This window comes from Coffea arabica, chromosome 11c, assembly GCF_036785885.1.
Source record: "Coffea arabica cultivar ET-39 chromosome 11c, Coffea Arabica ET-39 HiFi, whole genome shotgun sequence".
Taxonomy (NCBI): Eukaryota; Viridiplantae; Streptophyta; class Magnoliopsida; order Gentianales; family Rubiaceae; genus Coffea; species Coffea arabica.
The window spans coordinates 37,059,669-37,078,730 of record NC_092330.1 but is presented as its reverse complement, the minus strand read 5'-3'; the positions used below and the strand labels follow the sequence as shown (position 1 = coordinate 37,078,730).

At 36.4% G+C, this 19,062-nt stretch overlaps 3 protein-coding genes across 3 annotated transcripts; 1 reads left to right on the top strand and 2 right to left on the bottom strand.

Moving 5' to 3' along the window:
* Positions 1–3,531: 3,531 nt before the first annotated feature.
* Positions 3,532–5,303, top strand: LOC113715358 (lignin-forming anionic peroxidase). Its single transcript, XM_027239544.2, has 4 exons — positions 3,532–3,853; positions 4,084–4,275; positions 4,430–4,595; positions 4,733–5,303. Exons 1-4 carry the CDS (start codon positions 3,638–3,640, stop codon positions 5,125–5,127), a joined length of 969 nt encoding a protein of 322 aa, XP_027095345.1. The 5' UTR covers positions 3,532–3,637; the 3' UTR covers positions 5,128–5,303.
* Positions 5,304–8,294: 2,991 nt separating this feature from the next.
* On the bottom strand, positions 8,295–12,241 carry LOC113716357 (uncharacterized). Its single transcript, XM_027240654.2, has 5 exons — positions 11,821–12,241; positions 10,299–10,465; positions 9,666–9,965; positions 9,295–9,558; positions 8,295–8,822 (listed from the first exon to the last, which is right to left on the bottom strand). Exons 1-5 carry the CDS (start codon positions 12,149–12,151, stop codon positions 8,451–8,453), a joined length of 1,434 nt encoding a protein of 477 aa, XP_027096455.1. The 5' UTR covers positions 12,152–12,241; the 3' UTR covers positions 8,295–8,450.
* A 2,092-nt stretch (positions 12,242–14,333) lies between these two features.
* LOC113716571 (probable calcium-binding protein CML25) lies at positions 14,334–15,457 on the bottom strand. Its single transcript, XM_027240958.2, has one exon. It carries the CDS (start codon positions 15,158–15,160, stop codon positions 14,591–14,593), a length of 570 nt encoding a protein of 189 aa, XP_027096759.1. The 5' UTR covers positions 15,161–15,457; the 3' UTR covers positions 14,334–14,590.
* Positions 15,458–19,062: the final 3,605 nt, after the last annotated feature.

Genomic DNA, 19,062 nt, shown 5'->3' with positions numbered 1-19,062 from the left:
AATGTTCCAAGAAATTGGTGTGTAAATTTCTGGAATACTTTTTTGGGGCTCAACCTTGTTTTCAACGTTTCTTTATAAGGCGTTCAAATCTGCTATTTTGACCATGTACCCTTATACAGTGGCGGAGCCACATGCAAGCAACTTTGAAAAATTAGTTTTTAGGCTTAGAAAATTTTAAAAAATTTTAAAATTACATCTTATTTGACCCCCATTAAATTTTACCAAATTCTCTTTTCTATATACATTGACTCTAAACATTTGAAATTTCATAATTCTTACCATCACAATTAGTTTGAATTTATTTCAAGTTATTTATGGAAGTTCAAGAATAATTTCATCCATAATTTCCAAAAACAAGGGGTGAACTTTCTTGAGTGGAGTAAGAAACCAATTCTTCAAACTTCAAAGTTTCCAAAAACAAGAATTTTCAAGTGAATGGTAAATTTTTTTATTTATAATATGAAATTAAGTTATTATGATTTTTATTTATAATATAGTGAATATAAATTTCTTTAAAAAAAACTCGTAGAAGATCACGTTGATGGTAATTCACAAATCATTTTTAAAAAAATCAAGAGGTTCATTTAGTTACATTGAAAAAGTTGTATTTAACAAAATTGATAATCAATGATTTTGCAGCGTTTTACAAAAAAATAGTACTCATATGGTACAATTTTAACCTGTATGTAATGTTAGTATTTTTTTTTAAAAAAAGTTTTACTGTATTAAAATTTGACCCCACTTAATGTGGGGTCTTGCCTCCGCCCGTGGCCTTATAATTTGTTAAGACAATGTTTAAAGCTTCAGAAAACTTTTTCTTTTTAACCAAAGAGATGGAAAGCAAGTAGCCATAGTTACTTACATGATTTAACTGGAATTTTTGTTATTTTGGCATGAGAAATCAATAGTTGGATAAACAGAATTCTAGTCCTGATTTTTCGAAATAAATATTAAAAAATTGGTTGGAATGCACTTAAAATTGTACAAAATGCAGAAGCTTAATGGGAAAAAAAAAAAGGGATTAATCCCTTCCCTCCTAAGCCCCAATCTAGATTTCGTACCCTTGACCTGATAGCGGTAGAGACTTTTAAAAAAAAAAAGAAAAAGAAATACTAATATGAACTAACTATGATAAGATGATGGGAACAAGCATAATGATAATTAATCTTTTGTCCGCAGTCTAATAAACTATCTTGTTAGCTGATTACTACTCTTTATTTTTCCTTAGTCTAAAATGTTAAGCTAGTTATTCACTAAATCATCAAGAGAAAAGACACAGGGTTTATCAATTCTTATTCGTGAAATGTTTGTATAGGAATTATTTATCACAAAATTATTTGTTTACATTACAAACATATTTTTCAATATACATTTTATTTTTTTAATCACCTTTTTATCTTATATACATCACATTATAAAAATATTACAATAATTATTTCAAATAATATTTCAAAACACCTCCTATCCTAACACAATAGATTTTTGACATACTATCCTATTACCTATTCCTCGAAGAACAGGAACAGACGAAGCTTCGTGAGTTCCACAATGCCAGCATAGACTGTGAAAAAATATACATTGATTCGTAACGCTCTGTTTACATTTTTTTTTTAATAAAAACCATAATAAAAAGAAAAAGAAGGGGGTTTGGACAAGGACGAGCATCTTCGAAGCATGCAGGAAGTAGGATATTACCCACGCAAGGACATAAAAAATAGGGCAAATTATCCAATTGGCTCTTGAACTCTTTGTCTAAGTAAAAATAAGCCCCTCATCTATTTTTTGCTGACTTTAAACCCTTGAACTTGTAAAATTGGACACCCGTGACCCTTTTAGCCAGTTTCTCCGGTTTTGCAACCGGAAAGTGAATTCACACGAATGCCAGTATGCTTTTAAGAAGGGCATTTTTGTCAAAAGATTCAAAACTCGCGCGACGCTAGGGTTTCAGTACCCCTTCTTGCGATCTCTTCCACACACAGTAGAACACGGTAGCTAATATTCTGGGTGAAGAATTGGGGGCTGATGCCGGGCTTGGCCTTCTCCAACAAGCTGATCTCGCGGGACGACGGGTTTCACTGTGACTTCGCATGCCTGTTGTACGGGCTGCTGAGGGGGAAGCTGAGCGAGGAGATTTTGATCTCAGAGATGGAGGGCTTCACTGTGACTTCGCCAATGGAGGCCATGGTCATATAAATAGCTGGCTTTTCTACCAGAGACACCGACTTGCTTGAGCTGCTGAGCAGATAGACCCAGCACATTGTCGGGAAGAACTGCAGTCTCGCCACCGCAGAATGCTACAAAGCGATTGTAGATTGAGGTGCTTGCTTTGTAGGCGAGTTGCTGATAGAGAATGCTCTTGGTGAGGGCAAGGAATGGGGAGTGGTGAGACTCAAATGCCGGAGGCTGGTGGGTATCGATCAGGGTAGCAAGTAAAGGGTCAACAACGCGGAGGTGGTGGAGAGCGGCGTTGATTTCACCCTCGGCCGACAGGGGTTTGATGATCTGGGGCAGAACCCTAGCTGATTGGACAGCACTACGCCTCCGATTCTTGGGCGTAGATGCCGTGGGTGTGGAAACTGTGGTGGAAGTAACAGCAGTGCTGGTCGACGCGGAGGTGGAGGTGATGGTAGTGGTGGTGGTAGAGGAGGAGGAAGCAGTGGTCGGAATAGGTATGGCAGAAGGGGAGGAGGAAGAATCAGTAATTTGTTGGGCTTTGGCCTCGGAAGTCTGCAAGGTGGGCATGGAGGAGGAGTTAACGGCGGTGAGAACAACGGGGGTGGTGGCAATGGTGGAAGTAGGGTTAGATGACAGCTTTCGGATTTTTTGAGGTCGAATAGGTATTTTGGAAGGATTGGAGGGCTTCTGGGAAACGTCGGCATTGATGGTGTCCATGGGGGAGGAGACGAATAGGAGGGAGAGGGAGAGGTTGCGGGAGAGAGGAGAGGAGAGGGGACGGCATCGGTGGAGAAGTCAATGAGGAAAGAGGAAAGAGGAGTTGTTCCTTTTTTGCTTGACAAAAATGCCCTTCTTAAAAGCATATTGGCATTCGTGTGAATTCACTTTCCGGTTGCAAAACCGAAGAAACTGGCTAAAAGGGTCACGGGTGTCCAATTTTACAAGTTCGAGGGCTTAAAGTCAGCAAAAAATAGATGAGGGACTTATTTTTACTTAGACAAAGAGTTCAAGGGCCAATTGGATAATTTGCCCTAAAAAATATAGTGTGAAGTTGGTGAAGCTACAGTGAAATGGTCAAAATCGGTCGCTTTATCCCAAAAATAGAAAAACAAAAAATAATTGTCAAAGTCAACTTTGACCAAGTATACAAATCAGAGAAAGTCCAACCACTATTACGTACAATAACAAGTCACCGAGCTTTTCATGAACAACAGACTGCATTAGCTGGCTGCATGAAATTGAAAAGTAGTAGCGCTAACGCGTAAACAAATTTCAAGAAGTTTTCATTCTTCTAACCTTTGAGCCCTATAAATACAGTACTTCTTTGCCCACTAAACTCACAAACACAATCATCATTTCAATCATTTTGATTGAAAGAGATCTCTTCATTTCTTGGCATCATATTATCTATATACATCCCAAAAATCCTTGCATACTTTGCGTAAATCCCACGTGAATTCCAATGGATTCTTTTCCAACAATTGCTGTTGTTTCAATTCTGGTGATATTTCTTGCTAACAATATTCAAACTGAAGCACAACTTTCTCCAACATTTTATGATGCTACATGCCCAAGAGCACTTGATACAATTCGTACTTCCATTCGACGAGCAGTGTCTCGTGAGCGTCGTATGGCTGCTTCTCTCATTCGCCTCCATTTTCATGATTGCTTTGTTCAGGTTAGCAACTGCTGATACTATAATTCACAACTAAACACTGAAATAATCTCTGCCAAGTATACTAGGTTTTACATATATTTGGTGCTTGAGTTCGAAGAGTTCAGAGTGTACTGCATCACCGTTGTTTCATGAAAAACATAAATAATATGTTGATTTATGCCTTGTATATATCCTAAAGGAGTAATGGACTATATTTACGAGGATATTTTGTTTTTCTACACACTTTTCAGGGTTGTGATGGATCAGTATTGCTTGACCAAACCTCTACTATTCAAAGTGAAAAGACTGCATTGGCAAACAATAATTCAGCAAGAGGATTTGAAGTTATAGAAGCTGCGAAACTTGAAGTTGAGAAGATATGTCCTGGGGTTGTTTCTTGTGCAGACATACTTTCTGTTGCAGCAAGAGATGCTTCAGTTGCTGTAAGTACTAAGACATGGATCATAGGTTCTTTCTTTATCTATCTTGGAAGTTAGAAGTAAATTACTTGAGAGCAAAAGTGGACCACCAAGCTTAAGACTTCCATGATGTAATTTACAATCAGCAGCTGATTGAAAACATTTCTATCTAAATCAGGTTGGCGGTCCAACATGGCAAGTAAAGCTTGGAAGAAGAGATTCAACCACTGCAAGCCGTTCTGCCGCGGATAGCAATCTGCCAAGTCCTTTTGCTAACCTGGGGGATCTTATTACCAAGTTCCAAAACAAGGGTCTTAGTCCAAGGGATATGGTTGCATTGTCAGGTGAGGATATGAATCAACATCCTGATTTTTCTTCTTTTTTTGACTTGCACTTGATTAATATTATTTTCTCCAAACATTTTCTACGATTAAGACATAAAACTCACCAATGTTTTTTCACTTCAAATTTAAATGTACAGGATCACACACAATAGGACAAGCTCAATGCTTCGTTTTCCGCAATAGGGTCTACAGTAATGGGACAGACATTGATGCCGGCTTTGCAAGCACCCGTAGGCGCCAGTGCCCAAGTGCCATCGGAAATGGTGATAGTAACCTAGCACCTCTTGATTTGGTCACTCCCAACTCATTTGATAACAATTACTTCAAGAATCTGATGCGAAAGAAAGGCCTTCTTATATCAGACCAGGTTCTCTTCAGTGGAGGATCAACCGACAGTATTGTCGCTGAATACAGCAGAAATCCTGGAACCTTCCTGGCGGATTTTGCTTCTGCAATGGTTAAAATGGGAGACATTGAACCCCTTGCAGGTACAAGTGGAATAATAAGGAAGGTTTGCAGTGCTGTGAACTGAAAGTATGACAAATGCAGATGCATCGCATACTCAACATCGAAAACTGCCTGTGGAAGAGAGTCCATATTGTTCGTCCTGAGTTCATTCTTTGATTCATCGATTCAATGATTTAGCAAGTGTATATCTACTTCCCTTCCTGTGCCTTGTACTTATAATTCGTTTAATCATTCTTGTGACTTTCAGATTGTAATAATATTTCATTACAAATGAATTAGCTTTTTCTTTACAGATGAGAAACTATCTCAAGAAAACTCATTAGCGCGTTAAATTTGAGAATCTCACATCCAAGCCAGTCCACCCCATATGCTTTGTTTCGTGATCAGGCTATGCTCGATAATTAGTTTCTGAAAAATAATAAGCATCTTACTATTAATGAATTTTTATCAAAATAAATTTCAATCCTGGAGGAGTTATCGTTCGCTCAGGCACCATCTCTACGTAACGTGAAGGTTGTTGCTGAGCTGCTGGTCATGATTTCAAGTTGAGGCACTTGGAGATCAGATGCTGTGACGAGTAGCTGCATTTCGATGTCTCAATGGCCACCAATCTTGTATGTTGGAAAGATTGATGCTATAATGCCAGTCCATTATCTGCTAGACCAAACACCTCCTCTTCCAAACATGCGCTTCCAAGATGTTCCCCAACTTTCTGCCGTTTCTCTTGGATTAGGTGATTTTACACGGCATTTGGTAGCTATTGGGTTCAGAGAACTCCCTTTTCCTATGGCACAGCTACACACGTTGATGGTGTGTACTTCGTCATGCTACAGGCTTCCCCATCAAGAATTTGCCGCTCAATCTACGAACCTTTGTCAATTGGAATTATCATTCTGGGTAGTAGATGAGCAGAGCAGGCTTTTTGTGGGATTGTTTCTCCACGCATCTCCTGCTCTTTCAAAGTGGGTTCTCAAGTATGATATTAATAAGAGCGGGTAGTTCCTTTCTGAATCTCAAAGGATTGAGTTTAATGATAGGTATACGCAGCTGGTCCAGGGGTGCAAGTATGAATGCCTCAAGGATGTGGAATTTTTGGGCTGGATTGGCCTCAATGGCGATCTTGAGCTTGCTACACATCTCCTTGAGGCTGCCGCAGGCTCACTTGAGGGTGTAAAGGTTGACCCTCGCAATCCATTTCTCCTTGAACTCGGATTTGATTGCGGGGTACTGTCTCCCGACGAAAGGACACCCCTGGATGATGCAAAGGAATCGTGCTAGGGAATTATTAGAACCAAAACTATCTCCTATCACCAAACTGGTGGTTTTATAAACTCTAAATTATCTCCAGCCACAGACATTGTGTCTGGTTGTGAACGTGGATGTTTGAGATGATTTGCTTCCATTTTTGAGCATTCTGTTAAGATTATTGTTGGACTCGGCTGCTCAAGTATAATGTGATGTGCTATAGTTGATTCATGTCTCTGTAATTCTCTCCTGCCTTCTCTGCAACCAAGATTTGATTCAGTTATCAAAATTTAGAGTTCTTATCCTCCCTTTTCTTCCGGATTTCTTTTACCTAAACCAGTCTCACTTATAATTAGCAATTTTTTTATTCACTTATCAATTCTGCGGCTTGTGCTTGTGACCATGGTACCTGAAAGATGCAAGGCAGGAGATACCAAAAATGGGGCCAGCAATCTTGACCTTTTCCCTTCAAATAAATTGTCAAATCTTACTTGGTTCTCCACTTCTCCAAGAGAAATCCATCAAATTGGCTTATTCTTCCAGAACTAGTTAGGGAATGCTGCCCAATGAATTAGTAGTATTACTGTATTAGTTATCTACCTGTGTCTATTTGAAAATTTGGAGCTATGGGTCGTACATATAATAGTTTTACTAACAGCTTTACTCTTTAGTTTCAATATGAAATATAGAATGTATGCAAAAGACTTTGATGTAAGTAAACTATCTGTTACTTATAGAGTGATTAGAGATAAAACGAACAATGAAGCAAACATGCAATTATGCGCATTAGGAAGATGTTATGTTCTAGGCAGAGCTAAAAATTGATCCTTTCCATAGATGTTTACTATGACCGTATCATTAACATTGTGAAGATTAGCTACAGAGTTTCTGGACTTCATTAATGATGAGGATGAAACCTAGTGAATTCCCAATTCAGAACTGAAATATTAGTGCAGAAATCAGTTTTATGCTGTTGTCGATTTCAATTCGGAGGTTTATTGGCCAGTCATGAAATGGGGTGAAATCTCCGGGGAGACCCGTAAATGGTCCAGAGAAAGCTCTGGATGTCATGTACAATGATCTGGCAAGATCAACAAGAAGGATTACAGATACTAATGCTACAGGATTTACATGTTGCGTGCTGCCTAGTGCAGTATTTTTTGAGTCCAAAGATTTGGAGGAAAAGTGAAGGACAGAATTTCAGTTGGAGTATTTCTCTTTCAGAGAGATGCCAGTTGCTTAATTGTATGTCAAACAAATATGTCAATTCTGAAACATCAAAAGTGGAGAGCCCAAGAGGGAAGCATCAAAATAGGTAGTGTGTTTGCTCAATTGCTCTGGACATTATGGGAGATGCTCACCCAGGCTCAGTGGAAACTCTCGTTCTATACTAGAAAAAAATGATTAATAATATACTCAAAGATGCTGATGCAACAAATTGTTGCCATAATGGTGGCCTTAATAGGTCATCCCATCTACTTGCGTGCAGAAGCAGACTTAAAATAGCTAGAAATTGGCATTTCTTTTAGATTTCTGCTCCGAGCATTGGAAAATTTCATTTTTCCTCTGTTAATTTCTGCCTAATTAATGCTTTTGGAATGACAGTTGTTTGTGGATAGAACTTTCTCCTTTCATGCATAAAAACTCAAGAATTTCAAGGTGCCTATCTGATACCAGATACTTATTCTAATATTCTGAACAGGGAGAAATTGCCAGGGAGACTCCCCATTTGGATGACCGGTTGGCTATCATGAATTAGATTAGGCCCACATGGTAAATTCCAGAGCAGGGAAGATCTTGGCCTTGTTTGGATTGCTATTTTCTGTTGAAAAATTACGTCGTTTTCCGTAATCACATTTCCCTATTATCTTTTTTCCTCACATACATCAAATCGCTACAGTAATTTTTCCATAAAAAATCATGAAAAATGCAATCCAAACACAACCTTAGTTTTGGTTGAATTGCACATCAAGGCTCAAAGCACAGTGCAACAGCAATTTTCTCTGTATCCATACCACTTCAAAATGATCCTCACTTCAGGGTTTTTGTTCACATTGGAAAGATACAGCTAAAGCATAGAGCATATTTTGAAATGCAAACCATATCTAAAACTTTTAAAGCCAGAAGTGAATACTGCTATGCCTAAAAAGTAACTGATTCCTTTGAAGAGATTGACTTCACCCTCCTTGTAAGATTCCTCATTGCATCAATTATAAGAGCCTTTTTTTGGATTCTGAATTGGATGGCCAATGCAGTTGAAGCAGACACGCTCTGTTTCAATAGGGATTCATCTTCCATGAGTTTGGTGGGGAAGTGTCCAAGAGCAATGACGCACAGGGCAATAATGGTGCGAAGTGCAGCCACTTCATTTGATATTCCAAGGGGGGCTTCGGCAGATAATGATTTAAGTGTGGTCAAATCATGTTTCTGAACTGCTTCTTTGTCATTTGATAGGATAACTCGCAGTGCAGCCAACAGACGGCCATCGACTAACTCCGATCCTCCTAAGCTTATCTTTTAACAGTGAGAAAACAAGCTAATTTCAGTTCGCTGCCAAGGATGGAGGAGAATAGGAAGTAATCAAATACAAACAGAAGCAATCAACTCTCAGGCTTAATAGTGAAGGTCAAGCTTGAAAAAGCTGTTAGGTAATTAGTGCATGTAGTTGAACAAAATACATTACTGTATTCTAAATCTAAATGGACTTCAGAAGTTTATGTGAAGCATCAAAGATGTTTCTTCAAATGAAAAGCAGCTTTTGCAAATATTTCAGACAATTTGTGGAATATCATTACAATGGCACAAGTAACTCTTTTGCAACATAGTTCTAATCTGTGCAACAAATATGAAGTGGTTAGATGCATATGATAATATGGACTTAAGAACTATGTATCCCCAGGATATACATATATATCCAATTAAAGATGGAATCTGGCTTCTAGTTCATCCAAAAATAGGATAATGAAAGATAACCAGCATCACAAACCTTAAGTTGAGCATCTTCTCCACGTAGATTCAGCTGAGATAAAATTTGCTGCTGCCATGGTAATGGCGAAGAGAAGATAGGAGATGATATGCCGGCAGCCATACCAGCAGCATCCAGAAGAGCTGAGTCAAACTTAAGCTCCACACAGTCGTAAGGGTTTGAAGGTATCACAAACCCATAATCTAGAAGAAATAGATCATTATTTAAATTTCCATAGTTAAGTAGTAACAGGTCATCTCGTTTTATTTGGATTCCTGCTGTAACCTGAGGAGCACGGAGCACATAAAACCAAGTGAATAATTTATCTTTCCCATCTTACGATTTCAGCAGAAAAAGCAATTGTTTGCACAAAGTAGAACAGAATTACGTGCCTTCACAAGCATCCTCCCATTAGCTGTATCTTGTTCCTGCACAATTTCAGCATTTGGGTTGAAGCTGTGGTTGCACATGTCAATGAGTGGAAGCATCATTGGGACATTGATATGGCTCCCGTCTGGTCGTTTATTACCATGCAAGCGGAATGCTCGAGAAGAAACTGCTGACATGGCCCAACCAAGTGCAGATGCATCCACATCTTGGCCTCCAAATGGGTGATCTTCTGATCTCAGATTTTCAATTTCGTTTTTCACTGCTTTATCAAAGTCAAGAAGAAACCGACATCTTTTGTTCACCTGGAACAAAAAAGGATAACTTCTTTCAACCAATATGATATATCCAGAAATCAGAGCATGGAAAAATTAAGCTTTCACTATACTTTTAAGTTCAAGCATTTAACATTTGGCTACTTTGGATATTCCGAAAGACTGCAACACATCCAAAAGAATTAGTTGCTCTTAATGGCTTTTACAGATTCAAGGTGGTACTAAAGAAGATTCAACAACAGAAAATCCTAAAAATGCTATCTCACTTGCTACTAGCTGACCAAATTTCCCCATTTTATATGCCCATGGTATTCAATTCCAATTAAATCAAAATGCACACTGAGCCCAAGCCTAAGAAGGTACCTGAGAAAGGAGCGGAGCATACTGCAAGTTCTTTATATCTTCTCCTTGAAAGAAAATTGGCACACTATAAGTTTCGGGGAGGTTGCTGATGTATGGCCACCAGAAGGAACCCTTTTTTGCTCTTTCTTGCAAGAGCTTCAAACCCAGTTTCATAGCCCAAAGCTCCTCTGTCAAATTCTCCAAGAGTCCAGTTTACTCCTTATATTCAAAATTCAATAGCCTAATTTATGAAGAATAGAGTCACCAAACTATGCTTAGAGAAAGTGGTATCTAAATGCTAAAATACAGGAAAAATGAGTTCAAGACTTGAAAATTCAGCACATAGAATAGAAACACTAACAGTGGCAAAAGACAGCACCAGTATGATGCAACTCACTTGCAATAACAGAAGCTAGAAATCATTAATTTTAGGATTACACAACTATCATCACTAACATTTTGTACCCTGGAAATACAAGAACTGGTTCTGCAGTGCTATGCAACAAGAAACCCAGAAAAAGCATTCTCTTCTCCACTTTTCCCCAAAAATTACATTAAATGCAACGAAAAGGTTTCACATTGTAAAGAAAGTTGACCGTAAAACAGCATTTCCTGTAATCAAAAGAAGGCCTAGCCAGGTTATCCTCTGTATATTCATCATTTATCTTCATGCTCTATTCTCTTCCTTGTTTTTATTTTTCTCTATAGTTTTCTTAGATGTTAGCATTTTCTCTTAAATGTTCAATTCTTTTCCAACCACCACACATTAACCGAAAGTATGTGCATCCATGAATGTATCTGTCAGTGAAATTCAATGACAAACAAAAGAAATTTGTCAATTTATTCCCATGTGACAAAATTTTAAAAATATCACCGAGTTTAATATATCTTAGGGTAAAAAACAAAAAAGTCCCATGTGATAAACCTAATACACAGAAAAGCCCCCCATGGTTTCAAAATATACAACACGACCCCTCATGCTTTGAACTAAATTGTAAAGGTGACAGAATCCGTTAAATTTAACGGAAATGGTCAAAATGACCAAAATATCCTGATATAATTAAATAAAAGACAGTTTAAAAAAATCATTTATTTTATTTTCTAAATAGAGAGAATTGAGAGTTAAGGGGTAAAATAGATATATTTGATAAAAATTAGGTATAAAAATTTTTTTTAGGTTCCAAAAAGTCATTTCCGTTAAGTTTAACGGATTCCGTCACCTTTACAATTTAATTCAAAGCATAGGGGTCATGTTGTATATTTTAAAATCATGAAGGGCTTTTCTGTGTATTAGATTTATCACATGAAGTTTTTTTGTTTTTAACCCTATATCTTATTTGCAATACGAGAAATTATGCCCAGAAAAAGGGAAAAAAAACACTAAAATCCTATACTTAACAGTTCCATTAAACCATTAGTCCATACAACCTACAAATTTTAGAGTACAAACATAATCACATCCAAGAACAAAGGAAAAACAGTAAAAATCCAATCTTGACTAAGGCAAAAAGAAAGGAAAAAAGGGAGGGAAAAAAATTCATACCAGGAATATGCTGAGCAAGTTTAATCAAAGAAGAGTAGGACCCCTTCTCAGAATCAGCTTCAGAAGCCTCAAACCTCAACGGGATATGTTCTGGAAGAACAATCAGGTCAGACCCTTTTGGGATTTCTGCAGTTGCAATCAGGCCAAGTCCATCTAGTTGTTGTGCTACCTTCACCGCCTGGTGGACAAACCCACCTTCTCTTTTCACCCATTTGATTAAGTCTGGTGGCTGCGGGACCAACCGGCCGGAGGAGAGGCCACCGGCGGCCGCGCAGGTCAGTGGCCGGACCTGGGATAGTGAAGAGGCCATGAACATAATTTTGGTGGACATTTTGGGTTTCCTCTCTAATCGGAAATCATCTCAATTCAAGTGTTCTGGTGCTTGGACTTGGATTATCAAAAGGGCCAAATCCTCATGGGAGATTAGCCCACTGGGTTCTAACCAGAAAATAGAGTCAAGCCCAAGCTTACAAAAAGTACAAAGGTTATCAAAATCAAACCTCACACATTAGGTAAAATCAAGGTAATGGTGTAGGTAAAATCTGATGTTCAAATTTGAATGCTTCCAACCTGTCAGTGTCTACGTTGATAATGTAGAAAAAATTAATCTTAAGTAAATAGTAAATTCGAGAATTTTTTTTTTTTGGGTTTTGAATCTCCTTCGAATGTTAAAAAATTAGTTTGGTAGTTTTGGGTAGTCAACAACTTGATTTGATTATGCACTGACACTGCTATCAGATCGAGACCCTTAGCTCATTCATTAAGTTGGTAATTTTTGTGAATTGATTTGGTTTGTTATCATGTCAATGTATCATGAATTTGGATTTGGTAACTTCTCAAGAGGAGGCCAAACCGAAAACCAAGCGTAGTTTATTTAGTAAAACGTTCCATTCATGACTTAAGTCATAGGGTCGAGTCATCAAGTAAATGAAAAATTACTGTTGATCCTCTTAAAAAATAAAGCAAAAAAAAATGAGGAGGCCAGACCAAAATATGTAAATAGGCTAGCAAATTAAGTTGGTTCACATATATGTAGTCAATTTAAGTTGGGTGTGTATCTAAAATCTGGCAAAGGACCTAAAGTTGGCATGATGTAAATCAACAGTATTTTTAGTTCAATCAGGTGGAAAAGGAAAAAGAGTTCATTACAAGTGTTGGGCAGATTTCTAATAACTGAAGAGATTTTCTTTAATGTTCGGTAGGACAGAGACATATTCCAAAAGACCGTTACCAAGAATTGAACCCTTTTCAGCTTTTGAATACAGGCTTGACATTCTCATTCTCACACCTTTCCTTTTGCATTCTTATTTTTTGTGGTTATTTATTTATTTATATATATATTTTTTGGTTTTGGTCTCTGAATGTTTTGATTTTGCTTGTTTGATCCCTGATTGTTGCAGACAATCAGGTTAAATGTGGTACAGGAATTACAGGTGAAGCAAAAGTCAAATTTTCATAAATGCATGTCCCGGTAATGGTCAAGATGTCATCACCTAAAATTCCAAAAGACAGGAAGTTAAAGATGTGGCATTATAAAGGAAACAGCAGAAGCAGATATGTTTTATAGTCTCAGACAACAACATGCAAAACAAAGGACATTTCAGAAATTGCAGTTTTTTCTTTCAAGAGAGTAACATCAAATTGGAAGTCAAAGAAGTCGGTAGAATCTAGTCCTTTCTTTCACTGGTGAATGCTGCCAAATGGAATGGTCAAGATTCTGCAGTAATAATTGCAGAAAATTCTGCAATGGTCAAGATTCTGCAGTACACCCCTGAATCAGCCAATTCATAAGTCTGTAGTTTTACACCAACTGGCTCTGTACAACAACATACATTAAAAACTTCCATAAATTGTTGCGTCATTCATGTCAACTTTGGGGATTCCAGTCCAAATGCTGTCTTTCAAGTTTCAAACAGTATAGAAATCTTCAAAGTGAAGATATCAGAATCACCGTAATGTAGATTTCTTTAATAAGGAATGATTAGTATAGCCATATTAGAATGCTGTAAAACCCTGTGCTGCTGCTCTATATCCCTGACACAAGGAATCCTGAGATTGGCAGTTGAATAATTGGCCTAAAGAGCCTGAGAATTGAAAACCAAATAGTTATAGCACAGATTCAACCGGTCAACAGCATACGACAGGATCAGGATAATTGTGTTACTTGTTTACTCATACCATCCTCCAAGAATTAATAGATCCCTTTTACTTTATTCTTTATTTTATTCAGGGATGCAGCCATATAATTCCAAGTAAACCGACCAGGGAGAGGAGATTAGAGCATTCAAACTTAATTTTCACATAAAATTAATGGATTGCAGGCTGCAGAAAACCTACTAAAAAAAAGGGATTAGCAAACATAACATCCAACAACAATCTTATGTCATACAAGATCAACACCATATTCAACCTAGAAACCTCCAAAACACGCGCATATGACATCTCGAAGAATCTGGATGAAAAGAATATTGAAAATTCAAAAGGGAAATCAGATTTAGAAACAAGAATCCGAATCACAAAAGGGGGAAAGGATAATTGCATATCTGATAATATGTGATATACATCTTTGGAGAAAAAGAAAAGAGCAATCTTGAAGACTTGCATTCCCAATTTTGGATCCCAAAACATCCACACGTCAAAAGACTAGACTAAATGTTCTTTGCATCAGAATTCCTAATGTAGTTAACCAAATAGCATCGGAATGAACAAAAGGGGAAAATACATAAAAAAGATGGGGAAATTCTAATCACCAAATGATGATTGTTTTTCCTTAAGCCTTAGGCTCAGAAGAATCAAAACGTGATCCCATCATCATCATAACCTTAAACTCCTCAAAACAGATCATCCCATCACCATCTGCATCAACCCCACAAATCATCTTTCTGCATTCAGCCAATGAACATTCTTCACCAAGACTCTTCAATACATTCTGCAATTCATCAGCAGAGATTGAGCCATTCTTGTCTATATCGAAAACAGAGAATGCATCCTTGAGATTCTCCATGACTTCATCCGAATCGATATCTTTCGTATTGAGTTCGATAAATTCTTGCAAATCAATGAACCCATCTCCATCTGAATCCGCCTCATTCATCAACTTATGCAACTCTTCATCTGTCGTAGGATAGCCAAGGCTCCCCATTATTTGGCCAAGTTCAGATGCAGAGATCTTTCCATCACCATTGACGTCAAATTTCTTGAAAACCTGCTCGAGTTCCTCCTCAATTCTCGCTCTGGATTGAACTGATGACGATCTTGACTGCATTGGTGATGGATTTGCTGCTGAAGGTGGTTGTTGCAATCTCTTTTTCTTTCGATTGAACAATGATTTTAATCCCATTCTTTTTCAAATGATTAAACCAAGAATGAAACCAAAACCAGAAATCAAGAACAACCACTGGTGAAGGATTGGTTTTGGTTATCTGCGATGTTTCTAAATGGAGGAAAAGATTGGAAAATGAGGGAAAAAAAGGACTCTTTGGGTTGGAGGGGATAGATTTGGAATCTCTGGATTCTTGAAATTCTGTTGTTTGTTAGAAGACTGCGTGAAAGCACGACGAGATGAGGATCGTAGTAGTAGGGGTTGGGGGCAGAGGGAGAATGACCGTCCGTACACTTCGGTGATGGATCATGGGATGTATATGGTCTATTATATAGAGTATTGATTCTCTTTTCAAAGAAAAAAGGGTGAAATATGATATTTTCCTAAAAAAGTGGAAAAGATGATATACAAAATATAAAATGATAAATTACCTTGGGAGCTCCTAAAACTAAGCCAATCATGAACTTTTAACCCCTAATCTATTTCAAATCTCAAATTGGTTCTTCAATAATAAAGAGCATTGAAATTTGCTTCTTCAGTCCAGTTTCACCATTGGATTCATGAAACTTTATTGTTAAATTTATCACTTTTAATGATGAAAATGAATTAAAGAATTAAAATTTGATGCCTTTTTTTTTTATAACTATTAAAAGGTCAATCAAGACTTGAAATAGATAAGAGGCCAGAAACTAATTAATGATTGAAATAATTTGGGAGTTGCCTTGATAATTTACCCAATTAAAATTGTTTGGGGAGTTTGGTTTAGGAGAGGGAAAATGACTAGAACCCAACCAATTATGTGAGATGGAGTTTACAGACGTTAGTGTTCTAGCGTGAGCCATAAGACATTAAGACCCTTAAATGGGTCTAAAATTAACAATAGATTGTAGCTTTAAGTTTATGGACACGAGTGAAGTAATGCAATAATATGACCAACAAGCATGTGGTCCACGCACAATCATGATCACACATATATTACTATTCTAAAGTAATATTAGACTAGTATCGTAAAGTTAGGAATCTTTTTTGAATGTGTTTGGATTGTAAATTATTTGAGATAATTTTGTAGAAAAAGTATTGTAGCACTTTTTTTTGCTATACTGTATGTGAGATAAAAAAGTGATTGGAAAATGTGTTGATAATGCAAGCAAATCAGTGTGTGTAAATAAGGTGTAAATAAAGTGTAATTTTTTACAATCCAAACATACTTAATTTATGAATTAAACAAACTTGCACCATTTAGTCCAACTCAAACTTCTAGTTCTAGGAATAGGAGGTCTTAATTTGCAAATATGATCCCAAATGATCCTAACACTTTTTCGGAGGTGAGCATTTCCTTTTCCATTTTTTTTTTGCCACAAAGAATAATTATTTCTTGTTGGGCCTCTAATAGGTTGCAATTTTGTTATAAATTTTATAATTATGTCCCTCTTTTATTTTACCAAATATTGTTTTAATTAGTAGATTCTATTCATATTTGATATTTGGTACTAATTATAGGGAGGTGGAGCAAAAAGTGATAAAAAGTGGTGATTTTACAAGAATTGATATCAAGTCCAAATGATTTAGGATTCACGTGTAGAAGTTTCTTAATACAAATCGGATTCCGAGTGGGCATAAGGTTGAAGACTAAGAAAATTTCTTTCTTTATCAATTAGATTTTTATTTATTTAGTAAACGATTGACATTATCTATGAAGGGTTCCTTTTTTCAAGGAGGAAGTTTATTTTGTGTCAAAAAGCTAAAAATTAGGAAAAGGATAGGACAGTTAGGGCGCTTGTGATTAACACTCGAAGGAGCCAACAATTGCTGTCACTATTCCGGGGCCAATTGGAACTTGGTTTCGTTTTAGTAGTAGTAGGAGACTAGTTAGTAGAATTCTTCTTTAGTCGTTTCCTTATATCTTCGTTGGAAGGCGCGGCAGACTAGTAGTCATATTCTTTCTTTCGGTCGCAGTAGACAATTAGAAGCGTTCTCTTCTTTTTCCATGGAGACGAGCTAAACTTCTATTTTAGTCAAGAAAAATGGAGGATTTGATTCATCTAAAATTATAAGATCGAATTGATTGTGTTTATTTCTTTTATTTACTGGTATTCGTATGTTCTCCGATTTAATTTCTTATTGTTATTATTTTATTTGAATATCAAGGGCGTATGATATTTAATTTAATCTAATAACTTAAAACCAATTAAAGCAGTTAAATCTGTAATTGTTTGATTACTTTAAATTAATGATAACTGGCATGATTGGATTTGTGTCAGGGAAACATATGAACTAATTTAAAATAACCCCCGTAGCGTGTTATTTGGTTAGAACAGGACTTCTCTAATTCTTAAGGTAATTGGGGAATTAAACTCTATGGTAAGAGAAGTGATTAATGGTCGTACTTTGATAATCGATGCAGTAAGGAGAAATTAATTGTCATCGCTTGTTTGGCAGTTATAACTTATTTATCAGTGAGTGAATGAAATTATTATTACATCAATGATCAATTGAGTGAACCATCTCCGAAGTTATTGCTTGGCTAGAGTTTATTTATTATTGTTTTATTAATTAGGTCTTTTTATTTGATTTGTTTAGTTATTCATATTTCTATAAAAATTCATCCATATTTTGAGCTCTAGAAGAAACAAAATTATTCCCAATCCCTGTGGATTCGATCCTACTCACAGCTATATACAGAAATTGTATTTTTCTCGAGTAGGTATTTATTATTGCACATGCTCGACACCTATCAGCGTCTAAATTGCTAGTTTGCTATTTTTGACTTAGATTGACACTTTTGGTGTTACACTAATGATTGGTAAATAATAGATTACGAGTGTTATTTTAATACATTATGCTAAGAAGCAATGTGACCCAATTTATATCAAGGAAAGAATTCCATCAAAATATTAGATACCAAAGCTCATTATTTTTCCTCAGTTCTTTCATATTCATTTTTTTTTCGTTTTTAATTAGCTTTGAAACATACTCTTTCTTAGAATTGCCCACCGTCAACTGTATTTAATGTTTTATTCTTTAATTAAGACCAACCTGATCTCACTTCATGCCAAATCCTTGATAAAATGAAGGTTTCTTACAAAAGAAAAAAAGAAAAAATAATTTAGGCCTTATTTGATAATTCAATTCGGCACTTGAATTTAATGGTTTTAGATATTAACATGTTCAGACTTGTTTGATAACAAAAAATAGAATATCTAAATTTAATTAAGTGGCACTGATATGATATGCACTAAAATGTATCACATTTAGTATGTAATAATTCAGTAATTTAATAATTTCAAATTTCAAATTTTAGATTTCAAGATTTAATTTTATCAAACGCACCTTTACTCGTTAGTTGTCTTGAAGTTGAAGGGTTCATGACAGATAAGAAAACACATCCAGTTGAGAGTAAAATCCTTATATAACTCAAGTTCAGCCATGCAGAGATATTATATGGGAACATATATAACCCCTCATTTTGAGCCTGTGGATTTAATTGGAGAAGTTCTTTGTTGTTGAAACGACAAAACATCTCAACAATCCACATTATAAGTTAATTCAAGGCTCATCCCTCGGAACATTACCCGAATTGCGAAGCCCAATTCTTTAAATGCTTGACTTCCTTCAGTTGGAAAGGTGAATAACATACTGAAATTGAGCTCACAGTATTTCCCATTCAAAAAATTGGAATTTTGTGATCACCAATCTAAAAAATAACTTTCTTTTTCGTTTACATTAGTTCTAGTGTCAAGACCTAAGAGTTCTAACCTATTAAGTTATGGATTAATCTTGTGTAAAAAGGAAAGAAATAGAAGAAAACGATTGCTAAGTTAATAGTAAGTGCTAGCACGTAAGATAAATTCCAACCTAACTCTATATTTTTTTTCCTTTACAGTAAAGGAAAGGAAAGAAACACCGCCATGACCTCAAGT

What these genes read in the sequence shown, in the direction of transcription:
- LOC113716357 (XM_027240654.2), bottom strand. Translation starts at nt 12,151, where the DNA reads ATGTCCACCAAAATTATGTTCATGGCCTCTTCACTATCCCAGGTCCGG. An exon ending in ATGCTCCGCTCCTTTCTCAG is followed by an intron (nt 9,966 to 10,298) that starts GTACCTTCTTAG and finishes TTTTTGTTCCAG; the next exon opens with GTGAACAAAAGATGTCGGTT. An exon ending in ATGGGAGGATGCTTGTGAAG is followed by an intron (nt 9,559 to 9,665) that starts GCACGTAATTCT and finishes CGTGCTCCTCAG; the next exon opens with GTTACAGCAGGAATCCAAAT.
- LOC113716571 (XM_027240958.2), bottom strand. Translation starts at nt 15,160, where the DNA reads ATGGGATTAAAATCATTGTTCAATCGAAAGAAAAAGAGATTGCAACAA.
- LOC113715358 (XM_027239544.2), top strand. Translation starts at nt 3,638, where the DNA reads ATGGATTCTTTTCCAACAATTGCTGTTGTTTCAATTCTGGTGATATTT. An exon ending in TTCATGATTGCTTTGTTCAG is followed by an intron (nt 3,854 to 4,083) that starts GTTAGCAACTGC and finishes CACACTTTTCAG; the next exon opens with GGTTGTGATGGATCAGTATT. An exon ending in CAAGAGATGCTTCAGTTGCT is followed by an intron (nt 4,276 to 4,429) that starts GTAAGTACTAAG and finishes TATCTAAATCAG; the next exon opens with GTTGGCGGTCCAACATGGCA.